Genomic DNA, 24035 nt, shown 5'->3' with positions numbered 1-24035 from the left:
GATTTACCACAGCACTCCCTTGGGGTAACTTTCTTGGATTAGACTGGCAGACTGGAACAACAGAGAGCAGGGTTTAACCTTTTTCTGCAGGGCTTTTCAAAGTACTGTCCTGTTCCTTCTTTTCTCCAGGCTAAATGATTCCCAATTCTTCCAGTCACTCAGTTTAAATTTGTGAGATGTAAATGCCTTATTCCCTAATGTGTAAATAATGTATATATGGGACATCGGGGGTTAACTTATTCTTTGGTTCCTAATGTATTCATAATTCACCACTCCCATTCTTGGCTCCACCCCTTGTATATATAAGGAGCCACCTTCACCATTATCCTTGCTTCTATCTGTGAATATTCAGTGAATATAGAATGCCTGTTATAATTAAAGAGAAATATATTTAAACCTCTAACTCTTATTATCATTATTGAGTCTGATCCTGAAAATATTGCAACAAGCTGGTAGCAGAGGATGGTTAATTGACTCAATAAATACTTAAAGATGTCTAAGAAAGATAGGCCCAACACCAGGGCCTACAGCAAAGAAATAGAAACTGAACAAGAAATAATCAACGAATCCACAAACGCGATTTCGAGAGAATCCGAAGAATACACCACTGAAGAAGAAGAACTAATAAATGAAAATAATGACCAGGAGGAAATCGAAATAGAAAATAACGAACTCAGGTCAGAGATATTAAAACTATTAAAAAGCCAGAAGAATGATGAAAGCCTCATCGCGAATCTCCAAGAAATGCTGAAAAACAGCGGAGCAGCGAGAGAGAAAAACATTGCTAAAGAGAAACCCAAAGACCAAAAAACTGTGAGTGATATGACTACAGAGAAAGTCGTTATGAAAAAGAAAAGATGTGATCCCGCGCGAAATTTTGAATGGCAGCCATCTTGGTTCCAACAAGCCTCCAAAGTGAGCGAGGCAGAGCCAATCAAAATGCTCAGTTCAAAATTTCTGGCGCGAAAAACGTTATCAGACAACGAAAGCGAAAAGGAAGATTCAAACTCTTCAGAAGAACCAGAATCAGAAAGCGAAGACGACTTAACGAAATCCCAAGTAAAGTCAGCAATGAAGACGCTTTTTGCTGCATTTGGGCCAAAATTAAAAATTTCCAAAGCGACAACGAAGAAGCTAGAGAACAAGCCGATACCTCAAGACCTGCATGCTCCCATCCTGACTTCGAGAGCGACGACGCCCGAGCCCAGAGAGCCATGTCGATTCCGCCCTACACCGCAGACCGGATCAAGTACCAACGCACGCAAAAGAAAGAAAAGAGCAGTCGCCGCCATCAAAACTCCTAAAACCGAGCCAGAAACCGACTCGTCTGAAGAGGAGCGGAGCGAGCGAGCTGCAATGGAGAGAACCTTCCACGACGACGCCAAAGAAGAAATGAGCAACGCGCATGTGCGAAACTACGTAGACGGTCCGGAAAGACTTGAACTGGCCAGAGAACCGCGCAGACTCGTTGCGAGCATCCCCATGCCGTTTTGCAATTTCCTGCACTTGCGAGACCACGGACTACCTCAGGTTGTAAGTAATGGACAAAATAATGTGGGAAACTTACCCAGTGACTTCCCAAAACTTAGAGTTGATGGCATTAATTTGCAAGAATGGTATCAACAGCTTCAGGTTGTCTTTATGAAAGAAAATTTACTATTCTTTATCACTAGTCCTCCAAGAAGACCTTGGACTTTAAAAATAGATTGTTTACATCATAGAGCATTTTTCTTAATAATATCTAGCGTGTCTCCTGCAATGTATCATAGCATCAAACCAAACCTAACTGTTTCAGAAATAATTCAATGCATGTTTAATCTGTTTCACAGCGATAGTGTAGCTACCACTACAAGAATGTCTAAGGATTTCTTTTCTTCCAGAGTAAAACCAGGGGTTTCCATAAGTGAGCATTTGATATCTCTAAACAAAATAAGAGCTGAGCTGCATTTGAGGGGGGAAGTGATTTCAGACCAAACAATGAAAAGTGTTATTATCAATTCACTTGATTCATCATGGGATAGTTTTATGTCACACTTAGACACCATCAATCTAGGATATTTATCCATAGAAAGTCTATCTAACAAATTGATAGCAGAAGACAATTCAAGAAAAAATCGTTCCAGCAATCACACAGAACACAAATCTTTTAGGAAGGTAGCTTTCCAGGAAAAATACAATGAAGCTTTTAAATGCCATAATTGTGGGTCCAGGGAACACAATAGAAGAGACTGTCCCAAAATCTCAAAGGAGAGACATAGGTCAGAGTATAGGAGCAAATACAATTATAGACAGTCTTCCACAGATAGACATAAATATAGAAGCCCACCAAATTACAGAGATAGTAGAGGGGGTAGAGAAAATTCAAAAGAGAGAAAATCTGGTTCACTGAATGGACTAAATAAACAAGACAGCACTAAAACACAACAAAATGAGAACAATAATTGGCTTATTGATTCTGGGGCAACCAACCACACCACTAATAACAAAAATATATTGTCTTCATTTACAGAAGATAAATTTGTAATAAAGGTAGCTAATCAAGAAAAGGTTCAAGTATTAGGCAGAGGAAATGTGACCTTGCCTGGCCTAGGAAAAATAGAGGGGGTATTGTTAATTCCAGAAATACCTCATAACATACTAAGTGCCATAAAACTAAGCAGAGATTCTGACATCAATATAGTTTTCTCAAAGGGGAAAGCAACTTTAGAGAAGGACAAAACAAATGTAGGCACTGTGATGATTAAAGGAGGCCTACCCTATCTAATAACAAAAGAAAGATGGTTACATAACATTGATTCAAATATGGAAGATTGTATTGAGGCAGATGATGAAAATGTTAGTAACAGTGACAATGATGAATGTAAAATATCTCATGATCACGCAAATACACACAATGAGAAGAAACCAAGAATAGGTAAACCAATTCATGATGAGTGTGCTCACATCTTGCATAGGAAGTTAGGACATGCAAGTTTTCCTGTAGTACAAAAAATGACTGAACACGCAGAAGGTGTCAAAATAAAAAATTGTGAAAATTATTTGGAATGCTCAGTATGTAAATCCACTAAACTAAAAACTAGTCCCAGACCAAAAAAATCCAACAGATCAACTAACAAAATTTTTGACTTAGTACATATGGACCTAGTTGGTCCATTAACTCCATCAATCACTTATAGAAAACGTTACTTCCTAACAATAGTAGACGATTACAGTCGCTATGGTTTTGTTTACACATTAAAACACAAGGATGAAACCTTTCAGAAATTTAAGGAATTCTACAAACGCATAGAAACACAACATAATATCAGAATAAAACAAATTATGACAGATAGGGGATGTGAATTCATGTCTAAAGAATTCTCCCAATGGTTAAAGGATAGAGGAATGCTACATTTCACATCTAGTCCATTTTCTGCGTTCCAAAACGGGATTGCAGAGAGAAAGAATTCCACACTACAAACCATGATTAGGTGCACATTAGAGGATGCTGGTTTAGGCAAACAATTTTGGTCAGAGGCCTTACATTATTCAAATTACACTCAAAATAGAACCTGGTCCAGTATTGTGAATAAAACACCATATGAGGTGATGTATAATAGGAAACCCAAATTAGCACACATGCACATATTTGGAGTCACTGCAGACGTACACATACCTAAGCAGTTGAGAAGAAAGGGAGAAAACGTATCCAGAAGATTAAGATTTATGGGATATGAAACTGGCACCAAAGGGTACAGATTCATTGATAATAATAACAAATTTATAGTCTCCAGAACAGCTGTGTTCCATGAACAGGCCAATTGGTCTAAATTACATCTTAATGAAATATTTCCAAATAAATGCAAAGATACAAAACCTTGTGAGGAAGGGACAATAGAAAATCAAAATATCAACAAAAATAAAAACAAAACCAAAACTTGGACAAATAGTCAACACAAAATAAAGACAGACACATTAACAAAAAAGGAAGCAAGATATTTGCATGATAACCATAGCAAACCCGAAAGAGCTATTAGAAACAATAGAAATCAAGTACCAAATAAATACAGAGATTACATAATGCATATGGATGGTGAACAAATGACACCTAATACATATGAGGAAGTATTAAAACTCCCTCGTGAAGAAAAGGAAAAATGGGAACTAGCTATGAAAAAAGAGATGGAAAGTTTGCAAGGATTAAATGTGTTTACACCTGCGATTGCACCTAAAGATAAAACGATTATAGGTACCAGGTGGATTTATAAAATTAAGAATCTAGAAGGAGGCAATACTCTATACAAAGCTAGATTGGTTGCACAAGGTTATGCACAAAAATATCCGGAGGACTACACTGACACATACTCCCCCACAGTGAGAACAGAGAGTGTTAAAACAGCTCTAGTAGTGGCATCTGCACTCAATCTTGATGTATTTCAATATGACATACAGACTGCGTATTTACACGCAAAACTAGATAAGGAAATATATGTAAGAGCACCACACAGTCAATACACTAATAAGAATGAAATTTGGCTATTGAACAAGAGTCTATACGGATTAAAGCAATCTGGCAAAAGATGGTACGATTGCTTGGTAAAAGTACTTAAGACCATGGATTTCAACGCTACCACTGCTGATAACTGTTTCTTTGTAAAAAAGAGTGATGATCATATTGAATTTGTATTAATTTATGTAGATGATATTTTATATATAGGAAAACACAAGGAGAGAAGAGAAACCTTTGTAAATAAGCTAAACGAACATTTCTCGTTGAAATCTCTAGGTAAGGTAAACAAATACCTTGGTGTACAAATTAACAAAACTAGAAGGGGATTCAAACTTACTCAGAAAGATAAAATCATTGAACTTCTGAACAAATGCAATTTAAACAATGCCAAACCCTGTGACACTCCTATGCAAACTGATTTCCTTAGAAACACTGATGAATCTTCCCCTGAATTCAAGGATAATACATTTTATAGATCAGTCATAGGTTCACTTCTTTATATATCTAATTGGACCAGGCCAGATATTGCATTACCACTCAACTTATTGTCAAGATATGTTAGCAAACCAACAATGTATCATTGGGAAGCAGTCAAAAGAATTCTAAGATATCTGAAAAGTACATTAGACTTTTGCTTAGTATTAGAACCTAGTAATGGTAAAGAACCAAAACTTACATGTTACGCAGATGCGGATTGGGCTGGAGATATATCATGCAGAAAGAGCACTTCTGGTTATATTTTTCTATTAAATGACTGTCCAGTTTACTGGTACACTGGTAAACAAGAACTGGTAGCCACTTCGACCACAGAAGCGGAATATGTTTGTTTGTCCAAAGCTGCAAATAACCTTGTATGGTTTAATGATTTGATTTCAGATGTTTGGAAAAAACCTGCTTTGCCTTTTGTTATGCATGAAGATAATAAAGCAGCCATTGAAATATCCAGATCCGATGCCATTGGACAAAGGTCCAGGCATATAGATATAAAATTTAAGCATGTGAGACAATTGTCTCAAGATGGATTTATCAAAGCAGTGCATTGTGATACCTCTGAACAATTAGCTGACATATTGACGAAGCCTTTACCTTCTAAACAGCACAAATATTTAACATCAAAATTATATGTCTTATATTGTCCTGAATCTGAATGTAATTGGTGTTGTATAGCGAACCGGCATTTAGAGGGGGATTTGTGAGATGTAAATGCCTTATTCCCTAATGTGTAAATAATGTATATATGGGACATCGGGGGTTAACTTATTCTTTGGTTCCTAATGTATTCATAATTCACCACTCCCATTCTTGGCTCCACCCCTTGTATATATAAGGAGCCACCTTCACCATTATCCTTGCTTCTATCTGTGAATATTCAGTGAATATAGAATGCCTGTTATAATTAAAGAGAAATATATTTAAACCTCTAACTCTTATTATCATTATTGAGTCTGATCCTGAAAATATTGCAACAAAATTTCTCTTGCCTGGTCCTTCTAGTGTACTTTTCTTCTGAATCATTCCAACTTCCCAGAAAAAAAAATCATGGTGTAAAAAGAAATGCCCACAGGAAGGAAAAAGTCACTGACCACGGTCATTAAAAGAGCAACCTATACAGGACTTCTGATCAAAGTTGCTTTGGAGAGTGTACGTTTGCAACTCCTTAAAGCAGCTGGATCTGTAGTGCAATCTCAGGGGAAAAAGGTGTCTGGTTTAAGGAATTCAGAGAAGTATAATGCTTACACTCCCGACCTCAGTGAAACACATTTTTGCCTTTAATTAAGGCATTGCAAGTCATCGTATGTATATCTCAAAGATCTATTAGAATCCTATGTAGGATTATGAAAGGAAAAAATATAACTGAAAACTTCAAAAGCCAATAATAATCAGCAACAACTGCATTGAGTAAAATGGATTAATAGTCTGAGTCAAGTTTACTGCCAATTTTTAACTTTTTATGAGATTAACTTTCCAGAAGGTTCTGAAGAAACATACCCTAGTCTTAAAGTGAATGTTTGTTAAGATGTTTGAAAAAGTTGCATAATAACATAATGCAGTAATTCAGAAGCATTTGTAATCATGTTGTCATCCTTTACCAGGACACACTAATCAAAACAACAGGCTTGATCAAGAGGGTCTAGATTTAAAAGGGCTAGAAGGATATGCCAAGATACTGGCTGAGTTAATACAGCACAGTAAGGTAATAAACTATGGTTTATAAAGGATAATGTTTGATTTACCACAGCACTCTCTCCAGTTCTGTTTATATAGAATGCATGCTCATGATTAAACATGATTTAGCTAAACCAATTTTGAGGTTAGAATGACACATTAACCAACAAACTATTTACTTTGAAGAAGTTATTATATATTATATAATGAATTTGTTCTTTTATTGATTTGGTTCTTCACAAAACCAATATAATCCAGATGATCATTTATTCATGATCAAACAAGAGGCAGGGATTCTCAGGCTGATCTCTCACAATTCTCTCTAATAGGTTAAAATTATTTCTCTGTGAAGCTTCTAGGCAAAAATGGAACCCAAAAAGTGACTGGCAAGCATCTTTTAGATGCTATAGCTTCAAATTGTGCAAAGGGCAAGCTGGCTATTGCATTCACTAGTTGTAAGTATGAAAAATGAGTTTACTGTTCTTCCAATACCAAAGAAATTCAACATAATGATAGCAGTGTTTTAAATTTAAAGAAAAATTGAAATTTGAGACTTACTATTCAATATAAAAATATTTCTGAGAACAGGAATTAAATAAAATGCTCAAGATTCGATAATGTTTTAAAAATAAGTTAGAAGCAAAGCTGAAATAAAGTCGCCATACAGAGCAATAGTTCCCCCAAGACTGAGTACAAAAATACAGTTGTTAGCAGGAAAAATATGCTGATTCCAAGTGTTCTTTCTTCTTTGGTGATATTTTCAATATTTGCAAGTTGGAACAGACCGCACTCCAGGAACCATCTGTTTCAGCAACGGCACAATACTTGTGAGATATTCCTACTGCTAGGCAGTAATGCTGCGTTTTGATTCTATCCCATTATTAGATTGATAGATTCTGCACTCAACTGCCAGTGTGGCCCTTGCACAGCTTAAAGGTTCCATGTCCTTCCACTTATAGTCCAAGCTGAGTGTTGAAGCCTTTGGAAGCTTTGCTGCAAATGTGCTCTCTCTCTGAATTCTTCCGCCCACCTTTATTAGACTTCATTTTCCTTTGAGCTCAAGAGGGAAACTGCTTAACACTCAGTGGATGAAGTGAACTTCCTAGCGATCTGTCCATTTCCTTGCATCTTTTGAACACGGTCAGTGAAGAAAGAATTTTGGTTTGAGTTTGGTTTGAGAAAAAGATAAGGAAAGTTGGTTCATTTAGACTCAAGCTCATTGCCCTCTTATTCTACCAAGAGCCTGTTGTGCTGCTCTTTAAAGATAGCAGTAATGATTATATATATATATATTAATGTTTTTATGCAACTCTAAAGATTCCAGTGATTAATTTCTATCTTCCAGTATATGAAGGATCATCTCACCTTAAACATTACAAGAGGAAAAGAACTATTTTAAATAGATTTTAAATAGATTTTATTTAAAACAAATAATTGTTTCTTTTCAGTATTCTCATTTTAAAATAACTTAGATGGTCAAATATAGAATAAATCAGCATTAAATAAAAATTCTTTGCTACATACCCATTATCCTGCTCCATATTGGGATAAGTCACATTTTGCCAAGAGCAAAGAACAAGTAATAGAAAATTTTAAAAAGGCATGAGGTCAGAGGGTAAAAAAGGTAAAACTAATTTACATCATCATTCATAGTAAGTCTTCATATCTCCCTGTCCTTACTAACAAGCTTCCAGCACATACATATACTGTGTTATACACTGCCTTTTGTTCTATATAACATAAAACCATGCACAGGTAACCCTTGACATATGACTGGTCACAGAATGCAGTGTCACCGATGTTGAACAGAAGGAACAGGTTTACCAGAAGAATGCCAGTTTTATAGTAGCTGTACTGATTGCCAGTAGGCTTCCAGTCCAATTGAATGTCCTTGTTTTTACCTATAAAGGGATTGCTTATGTTTTAAAAGAAAAACCGAAAAACCAAGAACCTAAAAAGAGAGGTGTTCAACAGAATACCTTAGTTATTCAGGAATACTTGATACTCTAAAAGAGTATTTGTAGTTCATGGCTGAACTATGGAATTGATACTCTGATATATCAGCATCTACTGAAATCAATTATTCCAGATACTGTTATTATACCTTTTGGTTGCATTACCCTCATGGCCTGAGCTTCCAAGAAGTATTTTTAGGAAGCAATAGGTGCTTCCCTTTTTATTCTATTGTAAGTATGAAAAATGAGTTTACTGTTCTTCCAATACCAAAGAAATTCAACATAATGATAGCTGTGTTTTAAATTTAAAGAAAAATTGGCCTAATCTCTTCCCTTTTTTAAATATGTAAATTTTAATCTGTTTTTAAATTATTGGGGTGTTTTAATCTGTCTGGGCCAAAATGATTTAATTTGATTTTATCTGGTTTTTAAATTTTTTGTATCTATGTATTTTATTGTTTGGCTGTTTACCGCCCTGAGTCCTTCGGGAGTAGGGCAGTATACAAATCAAATAAACTAAACTAAACTAACTGTTCTGCAGAAAAAGCAATGTGAACCAGGCATTTTTCCCTAGCTATGTGGTGGAACATCTAAAAAGTAGTTTATTCTCAAGACTGCTTAAAAGTTCATTTTTATGGGGCTGTTTTGCAAAACGGCACCACTGCACTGCAGCAGTTGCCAAGAAAGTACATTCTGTCAGATGACAGGGAATATTTTCCTGATGTGAGAGACCTTAGTATTGTCTTCTCACCCAACATCAATACAACAGAATAAAACAGTCCTTGCAGTTTTGTCTGCCATTCCACCAGAAACTCTTTATTCTGGAGAGAAGCATTATTCTAAAGGGAAATTTTTCAGAGCTGCATAATAGCACTTAGACTTATATATTGCTTCATAATGCATTATAGCAGTTTACAGAGTCAGTATATTACCCCCAACAATCTGAATCCTCATTTTACTAACCTCAGAAGGATAGTAGGCTGACTCCTTTCTTTCTCTATCAATCCTTCATTTCTCTCCCTCAGCCACTTTTCTCAGAGGGCTACTGAGGAAAGGACAAGATGGTCAAGCAGTAGGTCTGAACTGTTCATTTGAGGACACTATGGTAGATGCCTAGAAGTGGATTTGAAGAATTTAGGTTTAGATATAAGATATAATTCTTTTGGAAGGGATACACACTTTAAGACATTTGGTATCTTCTATTCTAAACTATCACTTTGCAACAATTATTAATAAACTACAGGAATAAAAATGGAGAACGTAGCAGACCCTGCTCAGGATGAGCCTGCTGCTCGAGCGGAAAACCAGCCTCCTCCACCTGAGATTATAGAACCTGGTCCTGGACCACCTGAGGATGAGCCTGTCTCAAAACAGAAAGATGCAGATTTATCCGACCGTTCTCATTTGAAACCCACTGTTCGTGGAGGCGGAGAATCTGCAACCCGTAGAATGTCTAAATTTCGCCGAAGTAACAGCGGAGTTCAGTCACTGCAGGAAACTCTGAAAGAAAAACAGGTTTGTAATCATGATGCACACAGTAATAACTTTTAAACTCTCCAAAATTAGGCTTGATTCCTGCCTCTTGATCCAACTATTTAAAGATCTTTGTTCTCAGTTAATATTTTTCTGCATTACATATTACTGTATAATTTGAGGCAGTCATGTGGGCAAAAGTACAAATCTCATAAATTGTTGCCATGACAATAACCCTGCTAACCTTAGTAGCACACTTAGGATAATATGTTGTTCAGATCATTTGATTTGATTAACATCCAACTTGGAACTGGCCAAAATATTTAGAATATAATTAAGAAGGGCAAAGCATGTATTCCTGGATCCACAAGGATTATTATATAGTGGTCCATTAGATATTTGCAAGAGGAATAGTATCAAGAGTTGCATTTCATGAATGAGTTTAGAAGGACATTGTATTTTGTCAAATCGATAATTCATGGCACTCATATTCCAAGGCCTGAGCAGGGAAGATTTTGCAATGTAGATGTTCTATTTACATTTTCCAAAGTACTGGAAAGCAAATGTCAGTTAAAAAATAGTTGGGGATTTTATACCAGGGTTCTTGACGGAAACTTTTACTATCTGGGATAACTGTCACAACTGATTCTGATAGAAACTGTACAGCAGCATCCATGGCGGGGTGGGGGAGGAGATGGGGGGTGAGAAAGCATTGGGAGGTAACAGGATGAGGAAGCATATTCTACCATTGCAATGCAAATTTCACCCCTTTTCTATATGTCACGGCATCACACACACTTCCAGAAGGCTCAGGGGCAGGGCCTATAGCACAACTCTGCTTTTGTTATTTTAATGAAAGAATCATGTTCTGGGGCACCAATGCAATGGTGAAATTAAAAAAATTTTCTACCAGTTCTGTGGGCGTGGCTTGGTAGGCGTAGCCTGGTGGGCGTGGCAGGGGAAGGATACTGCAAAATCTCCATTCCTATCCCACTCCAGGGGAACGATACTGCAAAATCCCCGTTCCCTCCCCACTCCTGGGGGAAGGATATTGCAAAATCTCCATTCCCACCCCACTCTGGGGCCAGCCAGAGGTGGTATTTGCCGGTTCTCCAAACTACTCAAAATTTCCGCTACCAGTTCTCCAGAACCTGTCAGAACCTGCTGAATTTCACCTCTGTACCAATGTCTCTGCACCACTTTCTGGAACCAAGCCATTGATGGATTGATTGTTTTTTTAAAGGCCAGGATTTTTTTCTCAGAAAAACTGATGGAATATTTTTATTACTCATAAATTGAAAGATCACATTATGATTTAGAGTGCTGTACCTTTGAAAATAAATAACTTTTTATTGTAATTCATTTTTTGTTTTGCATTCTTTTTTCCTCTCTTTTTAAAATTTTGTTCACCTCTGATTTGTTGATGTTTTTAGGACAAACATGTTCATTTGGGGTTTAGTCCTAAAAGGAATTATTTTGAATCTCTGAAGCAAAATATTTTGACTGACTAAATGCAAAAATAAATAAGGGGCTCACTGCCTTGTCGTTTTTTATTAGTCCCATTATGAATTAACTGTAATAATTCAAGAATGAGGTGGCATGCTGCCTGCTTTCTTTCTTCCTTCCTTCCTTCCTTCCTTCCTTCCTGTAATCTATTTTCTTCCTTTTAAAACTGGTGTATTAGCTGAATAAATTCAAAAACATATCAGGATCAGTTGTAACTGAAACAATATAAAACATAAACATAAACTGTGTATAATATAGAGAGTTAATTTTTTTTGTTTCAGATCAACATTTTGCATATATACATTTGCATATCTAAAAGCTTGAAGTAATATGTATGTATTTCTATGTTTATGTTATTGTGTAAGTATTTAAGAATCCCTACCTCAAAGAACTGTTTAGAAAATAACAGAAGAGAAACAATAAAGAAAGGCAAGAGAAACCAAAATAGGGATAAATTTGTTGAACATTGCCCATTATTTAGTTTCATACCATTGAATATATTTGAAATAAAATATGAGTACCACAGAAACAATAAACAGTAAACATACGACTATTGCATATTTTTTCCTCAATTTTCCCAACTAGGCACGATACAAAGAAGCAAGAGAAGGCAGAAAAATGAAGGTTAATTCTGCATATAAATATATCTTTGAAATTCTATCCGACAAACTTGGATTAGACATTGGAACAGTAGAAGAATTAATCCTAGATGGCCCATCAGTGAGTTTACTTTACATTTGTTTTACAAGGAACATTTTTAAAACTTTGTTCATTCTGTGTTTTACCCTCTAATACTAATACATTGATAACTAATATCATCATAATACAATCTATGCTGAGATTTTCAGCATCAGAGTCACCAAAATGTAAGGCATTATGATTAAATTCAATGTGTAAATCCAGATAAACATCAGAATAACTTACATATAAACAACTTACATATTGATTTTTTTTTCTAATCGAATGTGCATGCTGTTATAACCACAGTGTACTGTATTTGTACTCTATATTATGACTTCGTGGTCTCATTATCTGAATGCCCTTGTATACGCATAAATTTATTCACACATGGTCACACAGTATAGGATGAAGGGCAGGGAGATTCAGATAATCAGACCAAAAAGTCACAATATAAAGAATACAAATACTTTCTGAAATGCCTTCCACATAAGAATAAATAAATTCAGGAATCCAACCTTATTTGGATATGGCCAGCCTATTATAAAACTATAAATATAATAAATTAATTAAATATAAATTAAATAAATTATACACTCTTTGATCATCATGTGCGTTTTTATAATCAAAGGTATTTTTTTTAAAGTCAGTATTCCAAGGTTTAAATTCTAGATTTTTCCTGTCCAATTAATGACTCTTTAATTTAATTTGAGGAAATAAAAGGCATATAGGATTTATTAACATAGCTGCTCTCAGGAGTTTAGGAATTGCTGGTCTTTGCTAGTTAGGTCCGTCCCTATGTTTTCTTCCTAATCAAGCTAGAAGGGAATCTTACTCATCACAACATAATGACAACTGAAAACACCTTAGAGGCATTGTTTTCCTTTAATATTTGGAAATTAGTACTCCCTTAGGGAATTTTTAAAGAAATCAATAATCTGGTGAATTTACACCATATATTTCCTTTTTAACAGTTACAAGCATTTGATAGTTTTTTTGCCAAGGGAGGAAACAGAACACTGAAGTTTATCTATCAAGAGGGTGAAGCTCCTGGCATAGGTAAATGTTTAAAATGATTTTATCTACAACTTTAGAGAAAAGTAAATTGTTTGGGTTTGAAGGAGGGGTGGGTTCTAAAATTTTTTACTACTGGTTCTGTGGGCCTGGCTTATTTTGTGGGTGTGACTTGGTGGGGGTAATGTGACTGGGTGGGCATGGCCAATTTTTTTTTTTTAACTTTTAAAAGCATTTTTTCTACAACCTCTTCGGCCGAAGAGGTTGCAGGAAAAAATGCTTTTAAAAGCCTCTGACGATCCCAGCTGAGCCGCGCGATCATCAGAGACTTTTTGTTTTAACTTTTAAAAGCATTTTTTCAGCCGAAGTTGTTGTAGAAAAAATGCTGTTAAAAGTAAAAAAAAAAAAAGTCTCTGATGAGGTGGGCGGGGTAAGCGAGCGGCGCCCGTCCAGGGACCGGTTCGGGGGTATGGCCAGCCAATGTTATTACTGGTTCTCCAAACTACTGCAAACTTTTACTACCAATTCTTGTGAACCAGTGCGAACCAGGAGCAACCCACCACTGGTTTGAAGTATTGATAACACACATACAAAAAAAGAGCCAATCATGTAAAATAATAAAGAATTTCTACAAATTGGATTTTATCACTGTGGTATTTTCTGCTGCCGATATGCTACATATCATGGGACGATCTAATCAGTGGTGGGACTCAAAATCCTTTACAACCAGTTCTGTGAGTGTAGCTTGGTGGGTGTGGCATGGCATGGCTTGGTGGGCATGGCAGGGGAAGGATACTATAAAATCTCCATTCCCACCCCACTCCAGGGGAAGGATAATGTAAAATTTCCATTCCTTCCCCACTCCAGGGGAAGGTTACTGCAAAATTCCCATTTCCTCCAAATCAGCTGGGACTCAGGAGGCAGAGAATAGTTGGGGTCGGGGCCAGTCACAAGTGGTATTTAGTTCTCCGAACTACTCAAAATTTCCACTACTGGTCAGAACCTGCTGAATACCACCTCTGGATCAAATGCTAATAATAATGTTGTATTTTCTAAATGATGGCTTGGAAACTCATTCAGTATTAATTTTAGAGGTGCCATGGAGGAATTTAAATATAACTTGAATTATATGAGGGTATAGCATTAGTATAAGTGTTTTCTATGAATAATTTTTTCAAAGTTTTATATTCTATGTTTTAGAAAATATATCTGTTGTTATTGCTCATTAATATCAAGTAGGAACAGTCAATTGTTTTGTAGCACATGATAGGTCAACATAGGACAAATTTAAATGATAGATTGAGGGTAAATATAAGTTAATATGGACTAGACAAGGACCTGTACATTTTGATTGATTGACAAGTTGGTGTCAACTTTTAGCTGAGATTTTTGCCCAAGAAAAGCTGTTCCCAACCTTATCTTCAGTTCTTCTAAGAGTGCATGCACTGCTGCTGTACCTCTGTACTTCTTTTGCACAAACCAGTGTATTTATTACATAGCATGACTTGATGAAAAGATAGCTAGAAGTTTGATACCCTAATCAAAGGAAGTGCCAAAGTAATTCCACAGCCGCTAAACTTAGCTTAACAACAGCAGAAATAACAACAACAATTTATTCAACCGCCTGACTCTCAACAACTCTGGGCTGCTCACAACAATTGAGAAAATTATAATAAAATCAATTTTAAAAAGAGAAAATTATTTTTGTCTCTCTTTTTTTTTCATTTTCAGAGTGTGGGAGAGCAATTCCAGGTATTCTGAAAGGAACGAAAATGATGAAATTGTACGTAGATAAATCTCAAGACAAATTCAAAGGACAGTGCTTATTTTTTGTACGTGCTAGAAATGACGTGGCTGTGAATATTAAGACAATGCATGAGGTATTTTTATTTTCTTTCTCATTATTACCTCTCCTCAAAAAGCAAGATCATCAAATTTAAGGACAATAATAGAAATAAAGCCCATAAATTATAAAGAATCTTAATTCTGGGTGAGTGCATAGTTATTTGATTTGAACCACATAAGCACCATTATTTTGTACTTGGGCCCTAGTCTCAGATGAAAACATTCAAGCCACATGGATTTCATTATGACCAGAGGTGGGTTTCACCAGGTTCTGACCAGTAAAGATTCTGACTGGCCTATTCTCTGCCTCCCAAATACCACCTGATTGGGAGGAAATGGAGATTTTGCAGTAACCTTCCCCTGGATTAGGGAGAGAATGGAGATTTTACAGTATCCTTCCCCTGCCACGCCCACCATGCCATGCCATGCCATGCCACGCCCACCAAGCCACACCCACAGAACCAGTAGTAAAATTTTTGAAACCCACCACTGATTATGACATTGCAATACACACTTCCTCATTTGAACCCCAACCCATCCTGTAGATGCCAGTGGGTAGATGTAATATTATAGCGTCTGGGTTTACAAAGTACAAAAAGCCATAATGTGATTTGTTTGCTTTATTGTTAGTAGAGTATATGAACAGAGCAACTGTAAGATTCTTCATAATTTAGGCAGTATTAAATGCAAGGAGAAAAAATTATTCTTGTTGCAACATAAAACTTTTTTTTAATTGAGAGAGTTAGTATATTTATTTTGAAATGTCAACTATTATTGCATAATAGCTTTTTGATTCTTTCCACATCTGATAGTCATAGTATTTTAATCTTCCCTGTTTAGGACATATACTATTCATCAATGGATGGAAGTGAAGGTCTTTTGCTTGCCATCAAAAATACCTTGGCAATAGTTTTTCTGCCTGCCATTCTTGCCACAAGCAATTGGGGTGCTTTAAATCAGACCAAGCAGGGAGAACTTGAGAAACAAAGTTTCATCGAAACCTTGAATAGATATTTGTCATTTTTGGATGGTAAGAACAAATAGATCAAACAGACAAATAAGTTGACCCTTCCATTTTTCTTTTTAAAATAATTGATAATTTGATGTACTGTCTAATATCTGGTTGGGACATATTATATCCTGATTCTTATTCCTATCCTGGCTAGCCAAAAGAACTGCTGATGTGGACAGAAAAGAAGAGCTGAAAGACCTGATTGGCTAATCAATGGCGTACTTTTTTCTGTCCCTCTTAAAATACAGGCATCTTTCTGGGAATCCAGTAAAAATCATTAAAACCTTGTCTGACCATATTAAATGTATTGCCCCAAGTAGAGTGGGGAGAACATAATACTATAAAATTTACATATCATAGCTCTCTTGCTTCAAATATGAAAAGCTGATAGTTTTATAGTATATGAAAAGTCATCCTAAGACTGACTGAAATAATAAACTGGAGTGACCCAGTATCATATGACGAAAGGAAAGCAGTGGATTGTCAGAGCATTTTAGTTCAGGGGAAAATTACAAGTAAGGATAATTTCCACAACTCAAATACTGCACTTGATTTTGTGCATTTAACCAAGAGATGGGTCTTACTCCAAGGCCATTCCTAAAGATTGCAGAGAGGTAATCTAAAGCAATTCACATTTGTGTTATATGTACTTTCACTGTCAATTCTACAGAAATCATTTGTCCTTGTATATTACATTCCTATGACAATTTGTTATTATTGTTAAAACAATTTGTTATTATTGTTAAAACTTCCCCAGTAAGCTCTTCCTCTGGATTTTCCCTGACAACAGTATGCTTATTCATTTTCTTAGATTTTAAGCAAAGCTGTTGTTCTTATATAATAATAAATTAAGTACTTAATATGTTAAGTAATTATATATGTGTATTGAACCAGAACTCTTTATGCTTTATGCTTTTCCCTTTTGCTTTTTCGGTCTTTCTTCTCCCATTAATTTAAAAATTTGATCCTTTTACTTCTTAAGGCTGTCTCTTACTAGACTCACCATTTCCTTTTCCTCTTTTTCTGGCCATACATCAGGTTAAGCCCTTTCTGTTCCTTTCCTTTCACCCTGAGCATTTGTGTGTGTGTGTTGTTGTAGCTGTGTCTTAGACTTGCATACCCAGCTCCATAACTTTTAATACTTTCTTAACTCCTGAGCTTCATTTTTGCTTTTGAGACAACTTCCTCCACTCCTTTGGAGATCTCCAATTCTGGTTTTCTTACTGACTCCACAACGCCTCTCAAGAAGTCACTTTATCTCTTCTGTGATCTGTAATGCTACCTCTCAGGATACTCTGAGGATCCCATTTCTTCTGTTTCTGGCATCTTCCACTTACAACCCTGTGAAACCAGACTCTTAGTGCCCAAATTAACTTCCTAGCTTCTGGCAAGCTGTGGTCTATATATATCTGTATCTTTGAGGTAGGATTCTTTTTTTTTTCTCCATCTTTTCATTTATAATATTTGCCAGGTGCAGCACCACCTGAGAATGTGCAAAGACTTGAAAAAAGGACATCCTACATGCTTTCCCCTAGAATACAAACTGTTGTAATGAAACAGCCCAGGAAACAAATAGTAGAATCTGAAAATGTTCTTTCTCATTATACATAGGTGCTAGAGTGAGCATCCAGGGAACTGTTCAACTGAAAAAAATAGATAACATTGATTTCTCAAAATTCCAGTCTTTTGAGGAAGTGACAGCAGCCGCCGCCAATCCTGATATTATACATCAATTGGAGGATGCACTTATGATATGGTACAAGCAAATTGAGCAAGTAAGCATCTTCTGGTACCCTAGACAAGCAGAGGAGTATGTATGAGAAGCATAGTTTAAAAAAAAGAGCCATGAAGAAGGCATTTCTGTGGCATCTTTTTCAGCACAGAACACTGTGGTGGCCAATCACATTATAAAATACAGACACACCTTGACAGTTCCAAGCTGGCGAAAACTGGTTTATATCAACATTCCAAACATGCTTTTTTAAAGCAAAATCTTTTCTAGATTAACCAGGCATTTGCTTGTGTTGTGATTTTACCCTGAAGGTTTAGGAAAGTGGTTTCCCTTTGACCAAGATAAGAAGTTACTGTTTCAGATCAAAACAGGTTGGTGCTTCATTTGCTCTTGGAACTGTTGTAAAGGCCAATAGCCTGAATGATAAGCAACTATATTTCAGCAAATCAAATATTATTTCAGCTGATAGTTAAGTATTAATTGAAGATGGCAGCCTAAGATAAGGATTTCAAGGGGCTAATTTTGGACATCTTAAAAGAGTAGCAAACTATTAGCTCTGATGATCATGATGATGAGGATGAGGATGAGGATGAAGGTGGTGGTGCTGATTAGTAATGAACAGAAGCACTTGTAAGATTTCCAAAGCACTTTTGTGCTCTGCAGCTTAAATTACAAGATGAAGGCAGTGGTTTCTGTGCTAGAGGCACAGGGATAAGAGTGATGCAAACAGCATAATAATGCAAGCCTCACCCTTTGTCTACATGCATCTTGGAATGCATCTTGGAACATGGTATTGTATGCCAGCCCTCATTTTTCTGAGGAAAGTAGGCAGGGCCTGCAGATGCCATTGAAACAAAATGTCATGTGACAGTCTTGAATGTGACATAGCAACAAAGACATGATACTTATCTTGTACAAATTTAATATTTGCAGGTTTTGATTGAGAGTGAACAGATGAGAAAGGAAGCTGATGACTCAGGTCCACTTACCGAATTAGAGCACTGGAAGCGTATGTCTGCGAAATTTAATTTTATTATTGAGCAGATTAAAGGACAACCTTGCAAATCTGTCATAAATGTTCTCAACGTTTCACGTTCCAAAATTATAAAGGTAATTCTTAGTTGTTGGGTTTTTTTTTTTTAAAAATGAGGTTTTAATGAATTTATACAGTCTACTTCAATATATCCCCATTCCCTGTTTAAAATAATATAATCTCTATGAAAATCTGTGGTAAGAGGCAATACCTAAGCAGCCCGGGATGAGCCCAACAAGTTAAACAGGTCGGGCCTGCCTTGAACTTGGATGGGAATTACTATAAAATCACACTAAGCTAACTTGGGAAGTAAAAAAAAACCCAATTAAAAAAAATACATTCATATTTCTGCCAGGAAAATTACATGCAATCATAAAGCATTAAGTTTGACTCTGTACCTCTTTAATTTCATAAACAAGTTATCACATGTTTGAAGTATTACACTTTTTCCATTTAGTTTAATTAATTCATAATTAAACTGGTACATCTGCCTGGTGTAGCTCTAATTGCTAACATGTATTAGAATTGTGACACTCTCATAAGCATGCATTTCAGAAGAAGTATTTGTTTTAATTTAATCAGTTAAAATGATTACATCAATCCAATGGTATGACACATAAATTATGATCTAGATCAGGGGTGTCAAACTCACGTCGTCACGGCAGGGTCACATGACATATCAGGACTTTTTCCCCCTTCACTAAACTGGGCGTAGCCAGCACGTGACACATCCAGCCCGTGGGCCGGGAGTTTGACAGCCCTGATTTAGATGTAAGGGTCAAGCAGGTGAGGTGGGAATCTGATTCTCATATCAAAGTTGTTTTGTAAATAAAGGACAGAGGGCAGTACTTTCAAGGCCAAGTAAAGACTTTACTTGGAGATCCACAATTTAAAGCTGGGCCCTCAGATACATAGAGCGCAAGACTGGCTACTGGTTGGATAGCTTCTAATTCTCCACAATAAATCTACTTATCTAACATGTCTGCTTGGAAATGTGGAGTGGATAGAGTTAAATGGACGTAGTACTGTATTTGGCACAAAGCCTTGATTCTTCAAAAGTTGGGCTTTAATTCATTTCCTTGTGGTCTCTGTGTGTGCGCTAGTACTTAGATGTAATGCAGCTATTTCTCTAAGTGTCAGAACTGCATTTGACAGCAATATGATTTGGTTGACTGTTTGATACTACTGCCATTATATGGCGTAATTGATTTATTCTAATTTAACATTCAGAAAATTGGGGCTAACTTATGGCAACTTTACACAGATATGAGCATTAACATTTTTTGGAAATCCCAAGTCCAACTTTTGATGACTGAATTAAAACAGCTTTTAGAGCCTAGAGACTTGGAGACAGCCAGTGGGTTCAGTAGTGGTATTCACTTATCTTTGTTACTAGTTCACAAATATGAGCATGCCAGTGGTGGGTTCCTCCCGGTTCGGGCCGGTTCCGCCGAGCCGGTAGCAGTGACGATATGACATCACCAAACCAGTTCTGCCCCCCGCCCACCCCCCGCATTATTCTTACCTTTAATTTGGCCCCACCCCAATCTATTGCTGCCTCCTGAGTCCCAGCTGATGGCTAGAGGGAAAAAAACTGTTTAAACTCTTGCCGCGGGGCTTCAAAGGGCCGCCCTACAGCTGATCAGTATTAAAAGAAAACAAATGAGTAGACCGGTGCCTGCAAAAATAAATGGGTAGACCAGTGCCTGCAAAAATACATGAGTAGACTGGTGCCTGCAAAAATAAATGGGTAGACCAGTGCCTGCAAATATACATGAGTAGATCAGTGTCTGCAAAAATAAATGGGTAGATCGGTACAGCTCTGCAAGCAGTTAAAAGCCTGGTAGACCAGTATCTCTGCTAAATCCTAAATAATTATCACATGACCATCAAGCCACGCCCACAAAATGAGCCATGCCCACAGAACCGGTAGTAAAAAAATTTAGAACCCATCCCTGGAGCACGCGTGCCACCTTTGCGCATGTGCAGAGCATCCATGATGATGTCCGGGCGGGTGGGCAGAGCCTACCCTGACCGCCGCCAGTACTGGTTCGCACAAACCGGGTAGAACCGGTAGAATCCCACCACTGAATGGGTTGCCACTGCTCTCAGCAGACAATATTGTCCTTCCAAGCAGTTGCTCTTCCATTTTTTTATTCTATTTCCACAATCTTGAATTAGCTGCATAGCACTGCATGAGTGCATTGTAATACCACTTCCCCGGTATGAAAGTATTCCCCTTCAGTCTACATAAGTGTATTAATGTAACATGGCAATGTCCTAATATATTTGTTGTGGCTCCGTTACCTGAGCCTGTGTCATCGGCAAGAGAGGACTCCGAGAGCGAAGGAGAGGAGTTGGCAAGGCCTCCCTCTCCAGGATCCTCCTCTCTGGCAATGCCTTCGGTGTCCGCCGAAGGGCAAGAGATAGGCCCGGGGCCAAGCATGTCCACGCAGCCACAGGTGGACAGTAATGAGGGAGATGAGTCTTGGCTGGATCCTCGGCAGCGTCGCAGAGATAAGCACGCACAACAGAAGAAGAGGCGTGCCAGAGATTAAGCTGAGTCACTGGACCACACCCCACAGGGTATAAAAGGGGGTGAGGTGGCCATTCAGACTCTGTGATGGACAAAACTAACTACTATCGAGTCACATTGCATCTTTGGAAACAGCATTATCTGCCTTGGATTTAATTACGGACTGGACAATTCTTGAACTGTGTGTATCTTGTTTATGAGTAAAGTTCTTGGCAAGCAGCTACTGGGTTGCTGCCAAGCCTCTTATCGGAAGAATTGGTTGTCTGCCAGTTTATTTAACCCCGGCTGTCTGTTTGTGTGCGTGTGTGAGACGGGGACAGAACAATATTGTTGTGCTGCCTCAGCACTCAGAACAACTTGCAAGTCAGCATGACTACTTTGTCATGGCACCGATCTAATGCCTCACCCCTGATATACATGGTCCTGACCCTGATGGCCTTCAGGAAAAATACTAAAAGGTTTCCCCAAGGTACTAGTGTCAGTATGTGGATAGAACTGACATGGGTGGCTGATGGATGATGTGAGTTTTATGGGGCCTCAACCTTGTTTGTTGTTTTAAAAGTTTTCATTCTGGTAGATGGGGAGCTACTGTATATAAATTTATTTAATAAGTAAACAATATAGTTTTGTTGCATATACAGTGTAATCTCTAGTCTCAACAGTGAGTGCAATCACTGGTAGTAAAATGAAACAATTTTCTTTAAATAATTTATTAATAATGTGTAGTTATCAAGAATTTGAATCTGTAGGCTTTTAAATTTTATGTATGTATGTATGTATGTATGTATGTATTTATTTATTTATTTATTTATTTATTTATTTCAAGTATAGCTAGAATGTAATTACATTTCTACTACATGAATTCTGCACATTTTATTTCAGTGTTTTAAAAGTTCAACATTTTGTTTTACTCTAGCTGTGGCGAGAACTGGATGCCAGAATAACAGATACAGCAAATGAATCCAAGGATAATGTTAGATATCTATATACACTTGAAAAAGTTTGTCAGCCACTCTACAATTACGATTTAGTGAGTAAATTTTGAAGACGTCTGCATACAGTTTTGTGTATATTATGTAGTTACATTTTCTATTATAGTACATGCAGTAAAATAAATGGCTTTAAAATGTATATTATAAGCAGAAGATTCTAAATCTAACTATATTCTAGATATTCTAGTGTCATAAAATATCTGACCTTTAGGGACAATTATTATTAATTGATGCCTTACATCTTTCTGTTAAAGATGTAGATTTAAATTAATTGTCAAGACTGGGCTGTAGATAGGAATCTAAAATAAGGAAGAAACAAACAATAATCCAAAGTATAACCCAGACTGAAAGGAGAACCTGGAATGCATTCATATGAAATACAACAGAAGATACTTGATAGAAAATAATTTATAAGTTACTTGTTAATAAGTTATGCTTTATTATTTTTATGGGTTTATTGTAAATTGCCTTAATCATTCTTGGAATAGAAGAGTGATTCCAAAATGAAGAATTACTTTTTAAAAAACTTTTTATTGGGTGCAAAGAAAATGGGGGGAGGAACTGCATCCAGAAATTTGCCTTTTAACTGCAACAAACAAACGCTTCACCCTGGCACTTCTCATTTTAGGCATTAGGAATTTAGACTTGTTCTGAAAACAGCCATCTCCCTCTTGCACCCAGTCCCATCTGGTAGTTTAAAGTATGCCATCTTTCACTCTGAATTCTACAAAATATTTCTCTTAGGTTTCCATGGCCCACGGAATACAGAATTTGATTAATGCTATAAGAATGATTCATAGTGTTTCCAGATATTACAATACTTCTGAAAAAATGACATCTCTCTTTATCAAAGTAAGTGCTTTTAATCAGTGGACTGGAGAGCATTCTGAACATAAGTATGTTGTGCAAGTCTCAGTGTTGGTTATAGTTTTCTGATGTATGCAGTATATTTCATTGTTTTACATCTGCTGGTAAGTGTATCATTAAACAACAATATGTATTGCAAGAACTGATATATATATGTTCACTCTAAAAGGCTAAAGGGCCATATGAAATCTCAACAGGGCACCTGAGGTTTCCCAAGTATTAGCAGACATTATTTTCCTTGGCTTCAACCAGATTCCCTCTCTGCTTGTTTTTTCACATTTTAATTTAAATTATATTTTAAAACATTTAATTTTAAAAAGGTGTCATGTTTGAAAGCAAGTCTCCAGCTTCACAAGCACAATGGGCAAAATAAGCTTTCTTGGAAAATTAAAGTAAGCCAGTGTTATCCAGTCATCTCTTTGGAAGAGAGCACAAAGGAAATGGGATGGCAGGGAGGTAAACCAGGGAGAGTTTTCAGGGAGTTAGAGGAGTGCTAGGTGGCATTCTAGGAGATCAATAGTGGGCTGTGTTCCCTCATGGTAGATATTGTGTGCATGAGCAAGCAACGCCACCTACAAAGCAGCCATTTCTCAAGATCACTAAGGGGCACATGACATGGATTTTATAGCTTGTTAGGTAACGTAGTTACTTTGCACTTTAATATCTCTTTTTTCTTTCTCTATTTTAAAAGGATGATAAGGCTTTATAAAACCATTACAGACTGAAATGTAGGAAAA

General features: G+C 36.8%; 1 protein-coding gene across 1 annotated transcript in view; it reads left to right on the top strand.

The window, feature by feature from the left end:
• The first annotated feature begins 15038 nt into the window (after window positions 1-15038).
• DNAH8 (dynein axonemal heavy chain 8) overlaps window positions 15039-24035 on the top strand; it is a 131023-nt gene continuing 122026 nt past the window's right edge. The window contains exons 1-6 of the mRNA XM_070949873.1: window positions 15039-15161; window positions 15967-16156; window positions 17750-17913; window positions 18804-18980; window positions 22356-22469; window positions 23176-23283. Coding sequence (XP_070805974.1) covers window positions 15054-15161; window positions 15967-16156; window positions 17750-17913; window positions 18804-18980; window positions 22356-22469; window positions 23176-23283 — 861 coding nt within the window. The 5' untranslated portion in view covers window positions 15039-15053. The remainder of the gene's footprint in view (window positions 15162-15966; window positions 16157-17749; window positions 17914-18803; window positions 18981-22355; window positions 22470-23175; window positions 23284-24035) is intronic.

Source organism: Pituophis catenifer, unplaced genomic scaffold (genome assembly GCF_029215685.1).
Source record: "Pituophis catenifer annectens isolate HBS135680 unplaced genomic scaffold, rPitCat1.0.hap2 SCAF_1, whole genome shotgun sequence".
Taxonomy (NCBI): Eukaryota; Metazoa; Chordata; class Lepidosauria; order Squamata; family Colubridae; genus Pituophis; species Pituophis catenifer.
Note: the sequence above shows the minus strand (reverse complement) of the source record. Positions and strands in the feature narration are given on the sequence as shown.